At 33.5% G+C, this 14,057-nt stretch overlaps 1 protein-coding gene and 2 long non-coding RNA genes across 9 annotated transcripts; 2 read left to right on the forward strand and 1 right to left on the reverse strand.

Moving 5' to 3' along the window:
• Positions 1-152: 152 nt before the first annotated feature.
• LOC143080273 (uncharacterized) lies at positions 153-13,922 on the reverse strand. 7 transcript variants are annotated; one of them, XM_076256016.1, is made up of 9 exons: positions 13,781-13,920; positions 12,097-12,246; positions 9,671-9,758; positions 9,125-9,210; positions 7,441-7,590; positions 5,015-5,102; positions 4,469-4,554; positions 2,789-2,934; positions 153-446 (listed from the first exon to the last, which is right to left on the reverse strand). In XM_076256016.1, exons 1-9 carry the CDS (start codon positions 13,918-13,920, stop codon positions 370-372), a joined length of 1,011 nt encoding a protein of 336 aa, XP_076112131.1. In that variant the 3' UTR covers positions 153-369. The 7 variants fall into 7 exon arrangements, 2 of the variants coding, with proteins under 2 accessions (XP_076112131.1, XP_076112130.1); XM_076256015.1 differs by having other exon boundaries at positions 2,785-2,934; XR_012979678.1 differs by having other exon boundaries at positions 4,469-5,102; positions 7,445-7,590; positions 9,125-9,758; positions 12,101-12,246; positions 13,781-13,922.
• Positions 4,469-6,063, forward strand: LOC143080275 (uncharacterized). Its single transcript, XR_012979683.1, has 2 exons — positions 4,469-4,554; positions 5,015-6,063. It is a non-coding gene; the product is annotated as an uncharacterized LOC143080275 (long non-coding RNA).
• On the forward strand, positions 9,125-13,242 carry LOC143080276 (uncharacterized). Its single transcript, XR_012979684.1, has 2 exons — positions 9,125-9,210; positions 9,671-13,242. It is a non-coding gene; the product is annotated as an uncharacterized LOC143080276 (long non-coding RNA).
• Positions 13,923-14,057: the final 135 nt, after the last annotated feature.

Here is a 14,057-nt window from a genome sequence, read left to right on the forward strand (position 1 = left end):
AGCTGATACATTTATACATGTTTGGTTAAATTTTCGGGGTGGCAAGTGAGATTACTTTTTTCGCAATTTGCTGGACCCCGGAAGATGGTGAAAAATGTCACTCTCCACATGAAATAATCCCAAAATTCTAATCATAAAACTCAATAAAAAAATTGTCCTTTCTAATAATTTATTTCAGGTCAAATCTACATATTTCTTTTCTCATCACATCAGCTCTATAAAACAGTTCTTATTGTTCATTTATGTCCATTTTTAAAATCACAGCATCCACAATTGTATGGCGGACTTATATTGTTTTTTAATTACGTCATCTGAGTTCCTCATCTCAAGGTCTATTAGGGATCCTGACCCATATTAGATCAGCAAATGTCAGATTCCACTTGTATTGCAGTATGAATTCCATCGGTAGACCTTTTCGAACAATTCTGTGAAGTTTTTTTCCGCATCTGAAATAGAATAAGTTAATTTTTAGTATTTTTAAGTAAGCATGCTTATTACTGTTCCTTATATCTTTTAGTAGAAAAAAAGCACAAAATCCATATGTTATCAATCCACAATTTAGACATTAATTAAGACTTTTCATAGCTTAAAGTGCCATTCAACAAACCTTCATTACCTTACTGACTTTATTAAAATCATCATGTTTAGATGATAAAGCATGAAAATATTGTGTTTTTTACTGTAAATAAGGTAAATTTAAGGATTTTTTCACTCAGAAAATAATGTTTTTGATATTTGTTTCTTTCAAATAAGGAATAGAACATTTTTATTTTTTTATAACTGTTAAGATCATTCACAGACCATTCTAAAACAGGTTTTAGTTTTAAAATCCATCAAGCAATCACCATTTTAGAGTTCTTTTTGTGTGAGTGTTCAAATAGGGAAAAATGGTGCTTTTCTTTGGTAAAGATAACATTGTGACGTCATCGCTTTTGTGACGTCATGACTTTATGGTGTCATAATTTAGAATTGTACAAACATAACAGAGTGTGTATTTATTCAATAATGAAAGGGAAAAGGAAAAGAAACCAATATAAGGTTGGTAACCAAGCCCATCTATTGCGTTTTGTATCCCTAACAACAGATCAAGATTGTGGTGTTAATAATAGTGTTGCTCCATCTACAGCTCCATCTACACCTCCATCTACACAGGTTTTAAAAAATTTATCTATGCAAGTTTCACCTGCACCACCTAAATTTAAATTATCTAATTCCGCTACAGATTTGGCAACTAAAAACACCACAGAATCTGTCTGGTTACCCCGCCTTACAGAAAAAGAATTCAAGCTGTACTCAAAAGAGAGTTACGATAAAAAATCTTATGTAGCCCCCCAAACTGAAAAATGTGCGACTACAGTCAAACTACTAAGACCGCATAAATTGTCAGATGATTATTTAGATGAATATTTAGAGGATAAAAGTACTGAAAATAGAACGGTAGATAGAGATCTTAATATTTTAATGATCAATAGTCTTATAATATGTCATTTAAATAAAAGTCCAAAGTGTGTTGTTCCACATTTTGAACTGGTACAAGAGACTCAATGGGGTCTTGGTTGGATTTGGAAAATGAAGTGTACCAATTGTAAATTTATTTCAGAAAAATATAAACTATTTAGAGAAATTGACACAGGACGTGCTGGTCGCAAGAGTGCTACAATTAACTATGGGTTTCAGACTGGCGTGATAAACTGTAATATTGGTAATGATAGCGCGCGACTACTTTTAACTAGTTCATGTATTCCTCCTATGTCGAAAGGAACAATGCAGAGAATAACAAATACTGTTTGTGACAAGGTTGTTAAACTTGCGGAAAATGAAACCGAACAAGTGGTTGAGAGTTTCAGAAAGAGAAATGAAACCTTAGGGTTAAATAAAAATAGTCCTATAAAATTGCAAATGGATGGTACCTATCAGAGTGTGCATATAAAAAGTAGGCATAAAATGGGACAAAATGCATCACAAGTCATTGGTATTGCCTGTGAAAATGAAACTGACAATCATGATATCATTGGTTTTCACCTTGTAAACAAACTTTGCTGGGTTGGTGCATGGTTACGCGGTAAAGGTTATGACATTGAATGTCCTAATCACGAGTACTGCACATCAAATACAAATAGGCATGATCCTTTGAGTGAGAAGGATCTTGGGTATGAAATAGGTAAAAAAATTGCTAAACTTGATTTACTTGTGGACTATTGTACTACTGATGGGGATGCAAAAAGTGTACAAGGTTTACAAGAAGCCATGCAAGAAATATTTGACCCTTTATGGTCAGTAAATAGACTGGCAGATACTATACACCGGGGTCAAAGTCAGTTCCGTGAGGTATTGCGAGCAAAATTTAGTGTCGGTATGTTCCCTGGAGCTACAAAGGCTCAGAGGAATGATATTAAAATAGCTTTTGCCAATGATTTAAAATTACGTTCGCATGGTATAATGAAATGTTTATTTGCAAAATATAATGGTGACCGACAACAAATTTCAAAATGTTTGCCACGCATTGTTAAGTCTGTAGTGAATTGTTATAGTGGTAATTGTAGCGATACGTGTAGATGGAGCATAACACTATGTAATGGTGGTATAAAAACTAGTTGGTGGTACAAATCTATTAACCTTAGCAGTCATGGTTTACAAAATGGGTCTTTGAAACCAAATAAGACTGACAAATTATTAATAGAATCATTGTTAGAAATGAAACTGTCTCAGACCGCATTAAATCAGATGCAATTTTTCAGCAATACAAATAAGTGTGAGTCCGTCAATAGGACAATTTCTACATACCTACCGAAGAATAAGAATTTTTCTCGCAATGCCTTAGGCCGTGCATCTGCAGCAGTCTTGAAAGTCAATAATAAAAGGGATGTTGCATTGGCTAAGACCCTAAAAGCTGTAGGTTGTGGTCTGGGTAGAAAGTCTCGTGCTGTAGTGGCTCTGAAAAAAATACGTAAACGTGAAATATATGATTGTGCATATCAAAAAAGTTTACGTGTCAAATTAAACAGGTTAAAAGCTCGTAAAAAACAGGCTATCGATTTCTTGTTAAACAAGAGAGTGCGAAACAGGTTGATTAGTGGATATAAAAAACATCAGTTAGAACCAAAGCTATGTCAGAATTCAAGTCCGAAAGAATTCGTTCCACAGCCAGGTTGTAGTTCATGGCCAGATTAACATTTATATTAAAAGGTTACACAATATGGTTTTCTTTCAGCCTTTCAGGAAGCATATGTAGTTATTTATTTATTTACAGAGAATACTAAACATCTTATATTATATTAAAACAAACACTTTTCAGGAATATATGAGCATGATATGAGTTAGTTGTGTTTTTTTTAAATTAAAAAGTTTGTTTATTTTAAGTTTGTTATGAAAATGGGATAATGGTCCAAGACACTGAAATAAACCTTGTATCAGACAAAAAGACCACTTCATATCTCCCAATGCAATGCATCCAGCCACAGTACATGCATTTATTGGAAAACACATACCTTGAAACAAAATTATAAACAAAATAAAACCATGTAAAATGAATATTACAACATTAGGTCATTCACAGTTTGCCTTTGTAACTCGATGTCATATTTGGATTTTTTCCTTTCTGTTATTTTTTCTTTTGTTTTTTGTTAACTTATTTAATTAATGACTGTCATACTTTGTTCATTGATTTGTCTCTATGTTTCACTTTCATTTAGTTCTCTACCGCATGTTTACTTCCTGTGATCACCTGTTGATTGAATGACCCAGTTTTCTGACACAGTAATGAAACCATCAAGAGTTACTCCCCTTGCACTGTAAAAATTAGTAAACACTGGCGAAAAAAACCACATAAATGTTTGACTGAGCTTATAATCTTGCATAAACATGTTTGCCATGTTTGTTTCAGTGTCTTGGGGGTATGAGGGTGGGCTTTTTTCCCATTTTCGTTTTTTACTTGTGTTAAAAACTTGTATTTTCAGAGATGATTAATGTGGAGGTAAAATGTGCAAGGTGCATATGTTTACTACAAAATCATAACAAACCACAATTTCAGATTCAGCATGCAGTTAGTATAGTTTGTGCCATGCACAATATGTGTGGTGCATTGGTGTGCAGCTACACATATTTTTCTTTGATTGTTAATCTCCCGAGGTTCTAAAACAATATGGTCTGTATTCACACACAATGCATTATGACAAAGGTGTGAAGCATCTAAATTTTTGGCTAAATCAGTAGATTTCAATTGCAAAATTTTTGCTAAACGTGCAACATTCATTTTAGTACGTTTGGCATTTGGGTATGTGACATTGATCATCCCTAGAATATAATTATTTCTCCTCTGAGTGGCCCCAGTCCAAATAATGCATGCCCCATTTTTTGCCTCTTCACTGTTTATAAGTATAAAATTGGTATATTTTTGATAAAAATCTAAATTATTGGTAGCCATTTTGTATTCTTTTTAATCAAATACCACTAAAAGAGTGTAACTGACCTCGATTTCAGCAGCTCCCATCCGAAATTGTGATCATTGAACCATGAAACACTCCAACACCTTTGAAATAATAGTTCACAATTTGGGTCAACATTTTTAATTAATTCTCCATAGGCGACAATGGTAACGTTTTCCTCCATTGCTCAGTCCATATCGTTTACTTGAACATGTAGGATGGCTCATATCGAAGCTGATACATTTATACATGTTTGGTTAAATTTTCGGGGTGGCAAGTGAGATTACTTTTTTCGCAATTTGCTGGACCCCGGAAGATGGTGAAAAATGTCACTCTCCACATGAAATAATCCCAAAATTCTAATCATAAAACTCAATAAAAAAATTGTCCTTTCTAATAATTTATTTCAGGTCAAATCTACATATTTCTTTTCTCATCACATCAGCTCTATAAAACAGTTCTTATTGTTCATTTATGTCCATTTTTAAAATCACAGCATCCACAATTGTATGGCGGACTTATATTGTTTTTTAATTACGTCATCTGAGTTCCTCATCTCAAGGTCTATTAGGGATCCTGACCCATATTAGATCAGCAAATGTCAGATTCCACTTGTATTGCAGTATGAATTCCATCGGTAGACCTTTTCGAACAATTCTGTGAAGTTTTTTTCCGCATCTGAAATAGAATAAGTTAATTTTTAGTATTTTTAAGTAAGCATGCTTATTACTGTTCCTTATATCTTTTAGTAGAAAAAAAGCACAAAATCCATATGTTATCAATCCACAATTTAGACATTAATTAAGACTTTTCATAGCTTAAAGTGCCATTCAACAAACCTTCATTACCTTACTGACTTTATTAAAATCATCATGTTTAGATGATAAAGCATGAAAATATTGTGTTTTTTACTGTAAATAAGGTAAATTTAAGGATTTTTTCACTCAGAAAATAATGTTTTTGATATTTGTTTCTTTCAAATAAGGAATAGAACATTTTTATTTTTTTATAACTGTTAAGATCATTCACAGACCATTCTAAAACAGGTTTTAGTTTTAAAATCCATCAAGCAATCACCATTTTAGAGTTCTTTTTGTGTGAGTGTTCAAATAGGGAAAAATGGTGCTTTTCTTTGGTAAAGATAACATTGTGACGTCATCGCTTTTGTGACGTCATGACTTTATGGTGTCATAATTTAGAATTGTACAAACATAACAGAGTGTGTATTTATTCAATAATGAAAGGGAAAAGGAAAAGAAACCAATATAAGGTTGGTAACCAAGCCCATCTATTGCGTTTTGTATCCCTAACAACAGATCAAGATTGTGGTGTTAATAATAGTGTTGCTCCATCTACAGCTCCATCTACACCTCCATCTACACAGGTTTTAAAAAATTTATCTATGCAAGTTTCACCTGCACCACCTAAATTTAAATTATCTAATTCCGCTACAGATTTGGCAACTAAAAACACCACAGAATCTGTCTGGTTACCCCGCCTTACAGAAAAAGAATTCAAGCTGTACTCAAAAGAGAGTTACGATAAAAAATCTTATGTAGCCCCCCAAACTGAAAAATGTGCGACTACAGTCAAACTACTAAGACCGCATAAATTGTCAGATGATTATTTAGATGAATATTTAGAGGATAAAAGTACTGAAAATAGAACGGTAGATAGAGATCTTAATATTTTAATGATCAATAGTCTTATAATATGTCATTTAAATAAAAGTCCAAAGTGTGTTGTTCCACATTTTGAACTGGTACAAGAGACTCAATGGGGTCTTGGTTGGATTTGGAAAATGAAGTGTACCAATTGTAAATTTATTTCAGAAAAATATAAACTATTTAGAGAAATTGACACAGGACGTGCTGGTCGCAAGAGTGCTACAATTAACTATGGGTTTCAGACTGGCGTGATAAACTGTAATATTGGTAATGATAGCGCGCGACTACTTTTAACTAGTTCATGTATTCCTCCTATGTCGAAAGGAACAATGCAGAGAATAACAAATACTGTTTGTGACAAGGTTGTTAAACTTGCGGAAAATGAAACCGAACAAGTGGTTGAGAGTTTCAGAAAGAGAAATGAAACCTTAGGGTTAAATAAAAATAGTCCTATAAAATTGCAAATGGATGGTACCTATCAGAGTGTGCATATAAAAAGTAGGCATAAAATGGGACAAAATGCATCACAAGTCATTGGTATTGCCTGTGAAAATGAAACTGACAATCATGATATCATTGGTTTTCACCTTGTAAACAAACTTTGCTGGGTTGGTGCATGGTTACGCGGTAAAGGTTATGACATTGAATGTCCTAATCACGAGTACTGCACATCAAATACAAATAGGCATGATCCTTTGAGTGAGAAGGATCTTGGGTATGAAATAGGTAAAAAAATTGCTAAACTTGATTTACTTGTGGACTATTGTACTACTGATGGGGATGCAAAAAGTGTACAAGGTTTACAAGAAGCCATGCAAGAAATATTTGACCCTTTATGGTCAGTAAATAGACTGGCAGATACTATACACCGGGGTCAAAGTCAGTTCCGTGAGGTATTGCGAGCAAAATTTAGTGTCGGTATGTTCCCTGGAGCTACAAAGGCTCAGAGGAATGATATTAAAATAGCTTTTGCCAATGATTTAAAATTACGTTCGCATGGTATAATGAAATGTTTATTTGCAAAATATAATGGTGACCGACAACAAATTTCAAAATGTTTGCCACGCATTGTTAAGTCTGTAGTGAATTGTTATAGTGGTAATTGTAGCGATACGTGTAGATGGAGCATAACACTATGTAATGGTGGTATAAAAACTAGTTGGTGGTACAAATCTATTAACCTTAGCAGTCATGGTTTACAAAATGGGTCTTTGAAACCAAATAAGACTGACAAATTATTAATAGAATCATTGTTAGAAATGAAACTGTCTCAGACCGCATTAAATCAGATGCAATTTTTCAGCAATACAAATAAGTGTGAGTCCGTCAATAGGACAATTTCTACATACCTACCGAAGAATAAGAATTTTTCTCGCAATGCCTTAGGCCGTGCATCTGCAGCAGTCTTGAAAGTCAATAATAAAAGGGATGTTGCATTGGCTAAGACCCTAAAAGCTGTAGGTTGTGGTCTGGGTAGAAAGTCTCGTGCTGTAGTGGCTCTGAAAAAAATACGTAAACGTGAAATATATGATTGTGCATATCAAAAAAGTTTACGTGTCAAATTATACAGGTTAAAAGCTCGTAAAAAACAGGCTATCGATTTCTTGTTAAACAAGAGAGTGCGAAACAGGTTGATTAGTGGATATAAAAAACATCAGTTAGAACCAAAGCTATGTCAGAATTCAAGTCCGAAAGAATTCGTTCCACAGCCAGGTTGTAGTTCATGGCCAGATTAACATTTATATTAAAAGGTTACACAATATGGTTTTCTTTCAGCCTTTCAGGAAGCATATGTAGTTATTTATTTATTTACAGAGAATACTAAACATCTTATATTATATTAAAACAAACACTTTTCAGGAATATATGAGCATGATATGAGTTAGTTGTGTTTTTTTTAAATTAAAAAGTTTGTTTATTTTAAGTTTGTTATGAAAATGGGATAATGGTCCAAGACACTGAAATAAACCTTGTATCAGACAAAAAGACCACTTCATATCTCCCAATGCAATGCATCCAGCCACAGTACATGCATTTATTGGAAAACACATACCTTGAAACAAAATTATAAACAAAATAAAACCATGTAAAATGAATATTACAACATTAGGTCATTCACAGTTTGCCTTTGTAACTCGATGTCATATTTGGATTTTTTCCTTTCTGTTATTTTTTCTTTTGTTTTTTGTTAACTTATTTAATTAATGACTGTCATACTTTGTTCATTGATTTGTCTCTATGTTTCACTTTCATTTAGTTCTCTACCGCATGTTTACTTCCTGTGATCACCTGTTGATTGAATGACCCAGTTTTCTGACACAGTAATGAAACCATCAAGAGTTACTCCCCTTGCACTGTAAAAATTAGTAAACACTGGCGAAAAAAACCACATAAATGTTTGACTGAGCTTATAATCTTGCATAAACATGTTTGCCATGTTTGTTTCAGTGTCTTGGGGGTATGAGGGTGGGCTTTTTTCCCATTTTCGTTTTTTACTTGTGTTAAAAACTTGTATTTTCAGAGATGATTAATGTGGAGGTAAAATGTGCAAGGTGCATATGTTTACTACAAAATCATAACAAACCACAATTTCAGATTCAGCATGCAGTTAGTATAGTTTGTGCCATGCACAATATGTGTGGTGCATTGGTGTGCAGCTACACATATTTTTCTTTGATTGTTAATCTCCCGAGGTTCTAAAACAATATGGTCTGTATTCACACACAATGCATTATGACAAAGGTGTGAAGCATCTAAATTTTTGGCTAAATCAGTAGATTTCAATTGCAAAATTTTTGCTAAACGTGCAACATTCATTTTAGTACGTTTGGCATTTGGGTATGTGACATTGATCATCCCTAGAATATAATTATTTCTCCTCTGAGTGGCCCCAGTCCAAATAATGCATGCCCCATTTTTTGCCTCTTCACTGTTTATAAGTATAAAATTGGTATATTTTTGATAAAAATCTAAATTATTGGTAGCCATTTTGTATTCTTTTTAATCAAATACCACTAAAAGAGTGTAACTGACCTCGATTTCAGCAGCTCCCATCCGAAATTGTGATCATTGAACCATGAAACACTCCAACACCTTTGAAATAATAGTTCACAATTTGGGTCAACATTTTTAATTAATTCTCCATAGGCGACAATGGTAACGTTTTCCTCCATTGCTCAGTCCATATCGTTTACTTGAACATGTAGGATGGCTCATATCGAAGCTGATACATTTATACATGTTTGGTTAAATTTTCGGGGTGGCAAGTGAGATTACTTTTTTCGCAATTTGCTGGACCCCGGAAGATGGTGAAAAATGTCACTCTCCACATGAAATAATCCCAAAATTCTAATCATAAAACTCAATAAAAAAATTGTCCTTTCTAATAATTTATTTCAGGTCAAATCTACATATTTCTTTTCTCATCACATCAGCTCTATAAAACAGTTCTTATTGTTCATTTATGTCCATTTTTAAAATCACAGCATCCACAATTGTATGGCGGACTTATATTGTTTTTTAATTACGTCATCTGAGTTCCTCATCTCAAGGTCTATTAGGGATCCTGACCCATATTAGATCAGCAAATGTCAGATTCCACTTGTATTGCAGTATGAATTCCATCGGTAGACCTTTTCGAACAATTCTGTGAAGTTTTTTTCCGCATCTGAAATAGAATAAGTTAATTTTTAGTATTTTTAAGTAAGCATGCTTATTACTGTTCCTTATATCTTTTAGTAGAAAAAAAGCACAAAATCCATATGTTATCAATCCACAATTTAGACATTAATTAAGACTTTTCATAGCTTAAAGTGCCATTCAACAAACCTTCATTACCTTACTGACTTTATTAAAATCATCATGTTTAGATGATAAAGCATGAAAATATTGTGTTTTTTACTGTAAATAAGGTAAATTTAAGGATTTTTTCACTCAGAAAATAATGTTTTTGATATTTGTTTCTTTCAAATAAGGAATAGAACATTTTTATTTTTTTATAACTGTTAAGATCATTCACAGACCATTCTAAAACAGGTTTTAGTTTTAAAATCCATCAAGCAATCACCATTTTAGAGTTCTTTTTGTGTGAGTGTTCAAATAGGGAAAAATGGTGCTTTTCTTTGGTAAAGATAACATTGTGACGTCATCGCTTTTGTGACGTCATGACTTTATGGTGTCATAATTTAGAATTGTACAAACATAACAGAGTGTGTATTTATTCAATAATGAAAGGGAAAAGGAAAAGAAACCAATATAAGGTTGGTAACCAAGCCCATCTATTGCGTTTTGTATCCCTAACAACAGATCAAGATTGTGGTGTTAATAATAGTGTTGCTCCATCTACAGCTCCATCTACACCTCCATCTACACAGGTTTTAAAAAATTTATCTATGCAAGTTTCACCTGCACCACCTAAATTTAAATTATCTAATTCCGCTACAGATTTGGCAACTAAAAACACCACAGAATCTGTCTGGTTACCCCGCCTTACAGAAAAAGAATTCAAGCTGTACTCAAAAGAGAGTTACGATAAAAAATCTTATGTAGCCCCCCAAACTGAAAAATGTGCGACTACAGTCAAACTACTAAGACCGCATAAATTGTCAGATGATTATTTAGATGAATATTTAGAGGATAAAAGTACTGAAAATAGAACGGTAGATAGAGATCTTAATATTTTAATGATCAATAGTCTTATAATATGTCATTTAAATAAAAGTCCAAAGTGTGTTGTTCCACATTTTGAACTGGTACAAGAGACTCAATGGGGTCTTGGTTGGATTTGGAAAATGAAGTGTACCAATTGTAAATTTATTTCAGAAAAATATAAACTATTTAGAGAAATTGACACAGGACGTGCTGGTCGCAAGAGTGCTACAATTAACTATGGGTTTCAGACTGGCGTGATAAACTGTAATATTGGTAATGATAGCGCGCGACTACTTTTAACTAGTTCATGTATTCCTCCTATGTCGAAAGGAACAATGCAGAGAATAACAAATACTGTTTGTGACAAGGTTGTTAAACTTGCGGAAAATGAAACCGAACAAGTGGTTGAGAGTTTCAGAAAGAGAAATGAAACCTTAGGGTTAAATAAAAATAGTCCTATAAAATTGCAAATGGATGGTACCTATCAGAGTGTGCATATAAAAAGTAGGCATAAAATGGGACAAAATGCATCACAAGTCATTGGTATTGCCTGTGAAAATGAAACTGACAATCATGATATCATTGGTTTTCACCTTGTAAACAAACTTTGCTGGGTTGGTGCATGGTTACGCGGTAAAGGTTATGACATTGAATGTCCTAATCACGAGTACTGCACATCAAATACAAATAGGCATGATCCTTTGAGTGAGAAGGATCTTGGGTATGAAATAGGTAAAAAAATTGCTAAACTTGATTTACTTGTGGACTATTGTACTACTGATGGGGATGCAAAAGGTGTACAAGGTTTACAAGAAGCCATGCAAGAAATATTTGACCCTTTATGGTCAGTAAATAGACTGGCAGATACTATACACCGGGGTCAAAGTCAGTTCCGTGAGGTATTGCGAGCAAAATTTAGTGTCGGTATGTTCCCTGGAGCTACAAAGGCTCAGAGGAATGATATTAAAATAGCTTTTGCCAATGATTTAAAATTACGTTCGCATGGTATAATGAAATGTTTATTTGCAAAATATAATGGTGACCGACAACAAATTTCAAAATGTTTGCCACGCATTGTTAAGTCTGTAGTGAATTGTTATAGTGGTAATTGTAGCGATACGTGTAGATGGAGCATAACACTATGTAATGGTGGTATAAAAACTAGTTGGTGGTACAAATCTATTAACCTTAGCAGTCATGGTTTACAAAATGGGTCTTTGAAACCAAATAAGACTGACAAATTATTAATAGAATCATTGTTAGAAATGAAACTGTCTCAGACCGCATTAAATCAGATGCAATTTTTCAGCAATACAAATAAGTGTGAGTCCGTCAATAGGACAATTTCTACATACCTACCGAAGAATAAGAATTTTTCTCGCAATGCCTTAGGCCGTGCATCTGCAGCAGTCTTGAAAGTCAATAATAAAAGGGATGTTGCATTGGCTAAGACCCTAAAAGCTGTAGGTTGTGGTCTGGGTAGAAAGTCTCGTGCTGTAGTGGCTCTGAAAAAAATACGTAAACGTGAAATATATGATTGTGCATATCAAAAAAGTTTACGTGTCAAATTAAACAGGTTAAAAGCTCGTAAAAAACAGGCTATCGATTTCTTGTTAAACAAGAGAGTGCGAAACAGGTTGATTAGTGGATATAAAAAACATCAGTTAGAACCAAAGCTATGTCAGAATTCAAGTCCGAAAGAATTCGTTCCACAGCCAGGTTGTAGTTCATGGCCAGATTAACATTTATATTAAAAGGTTACACAATATGGTTTTCTTTCAGCCTTTCAGGAAGCATATGTAGTTATTTATTTATTTACAGAGAATACTAAACATCTTATATTATATTAAAACAAACACTTTTCAGGAATATATGAGCATGATATGAGTTAGTTGTGTTTTTTTTAAATTAAAAAGTTTGTTTATTTTAAGTTTGTTATGAAAATGGGATAATGGTCCAAGACACTGAAATAAACCTTGTATCAGACAAAAAGACCACTTCATATCTCCCAATGCAATGCATCCAGCCACAGTACATGCATTTATTGGAAAACACATACCTTGAAACAAAATTATAAACAAAATAAAACCATGTAAAATGAATATTACAACATTAGGTCATTCACAGTTTGCCTTTGTAACTCGATGTCATATTTGGATTTTTTCCTTTCTGTTATTTTTTCTTTTGTTTTTTGTTAACTTATTTAATTAATGACTGTCATACTTTGTTCATTGATTTGTCTCTATGTTTCACTTTCATTTAGTTCTCTACCGCATGTTTACTTCCTGTGATCACCTGTTGATTGAATGACCCAGTTTTCTGACACAGTAATGAAACCATCAAGAGTTACTCCCCTTGCACTGTAAAAATTAGTAAACACTGGCGAAAAAAACCACATAAATGTTTGACTGAGCTTATAATCTTGCATAAACATGTTTGCCATGTTTGTTTCAGTGTCTTGGGGGTATGAGGGTGGGCTTTTTTCCCATTTTCGTTTTTTACTTGTGTTAAAAACTTGTATTTTCAGAGATGATTAATGTGGAGGTAAAATGTGCAAGGTGCATATGTTTACTACAAAATCATAACAAACCACAATTTCAGATTCAGCATGCAGTTAGTATAGTTTGTGCCATGCACAATATGTGTGGTGCATTGGTGTGCAGCTACACATATTTTTCTTTGATTGTTAATCTCCCGAGGTTCTAAAACAATATGGTCTGTATTCACACACAATGCATTATGACAAAGGTGTGAAGCATCTAAATTTTTGGCTAAATCAGTAGATTTCAATTGCAAAATTTTTGCTAAACGTGCAACATTCATTTTAGTACGTTTGGCATTTGGGTATGTGACATTGATCATCCCTAGAATATAATTATTTCTCCTCTGAGTGGCCCCAGTCCAAATAATGCATGCCCCATTTTTTGCCTCTTCACTGTTTATAAGTATAAAATTGGTATATTTTTGATAAAAATCTAAATTATTGGTAGCCATTTTGTATTCTTTTTAATCAAATACCACTAAAAGAGTGTAACTGACCTCGATTTCAGCAGCTCCCATCCGAAATTGTGATCATTGAACCATGAAACACTCCAACACCTTTGAAATAATAGTTCACAATTTGGGTCAACATTTTTAATTAATTCTCCATAGGCGACAATGGTAACGTTTTCCTCCATTGCTCAGTCCATATCGTTTACTTGAACATGTAGGATGGCTCATATCGAAGCTGATACATTTATACATGTTTGGTTAAATTTTCGGGGTGGCAAGTGAGATTACTTTTTTCGCAATTTGCTGGACCCCGGAAGATGGT

Source organism: Mytilus galloprovincialis, chromosome 6 (assembly GCF_965363235.1).
Source record: "Mytilus galloprovincialis chromosome 6, xbMytGall1.hap1.1, whole genome shotgun sequence".
Taxonomy (NCBI): domain Eukaryota; kingdom Metazoa; phylum Mollusca; class Bivalvia; order Mytilida; family Mytilidae; genus Mytilus; species Mytilus galloprovincialis.

What these genes read in the sequence shown, in the direction of transcription:
- LOC143080273 (XM_076256015.1), bottom strand. Translation starts at nt 13,920, where the DNA reads ATGGAGGAAAACGTTACCATTGTCGCCTATGGAGAATTAATTAAAAAT. An exon ending in GGAATCTGACATTTGCTGAT is followed by an intron (nt 4,555 to 5,014) that starts CTAATATGGGTC and finishes AAAAATGTTGAC; the next exon opens with CCAAATTGTGAACTATTATT. An exon ending in TGGGAGCTGCTGAAATCGAG is followed by an intron (nt 2,935 to 4,468) that starts GTCAGTTACACT and finishes TATTTTTTTCAG; the next exon opens with AGCCACTACAGCACGAGACT.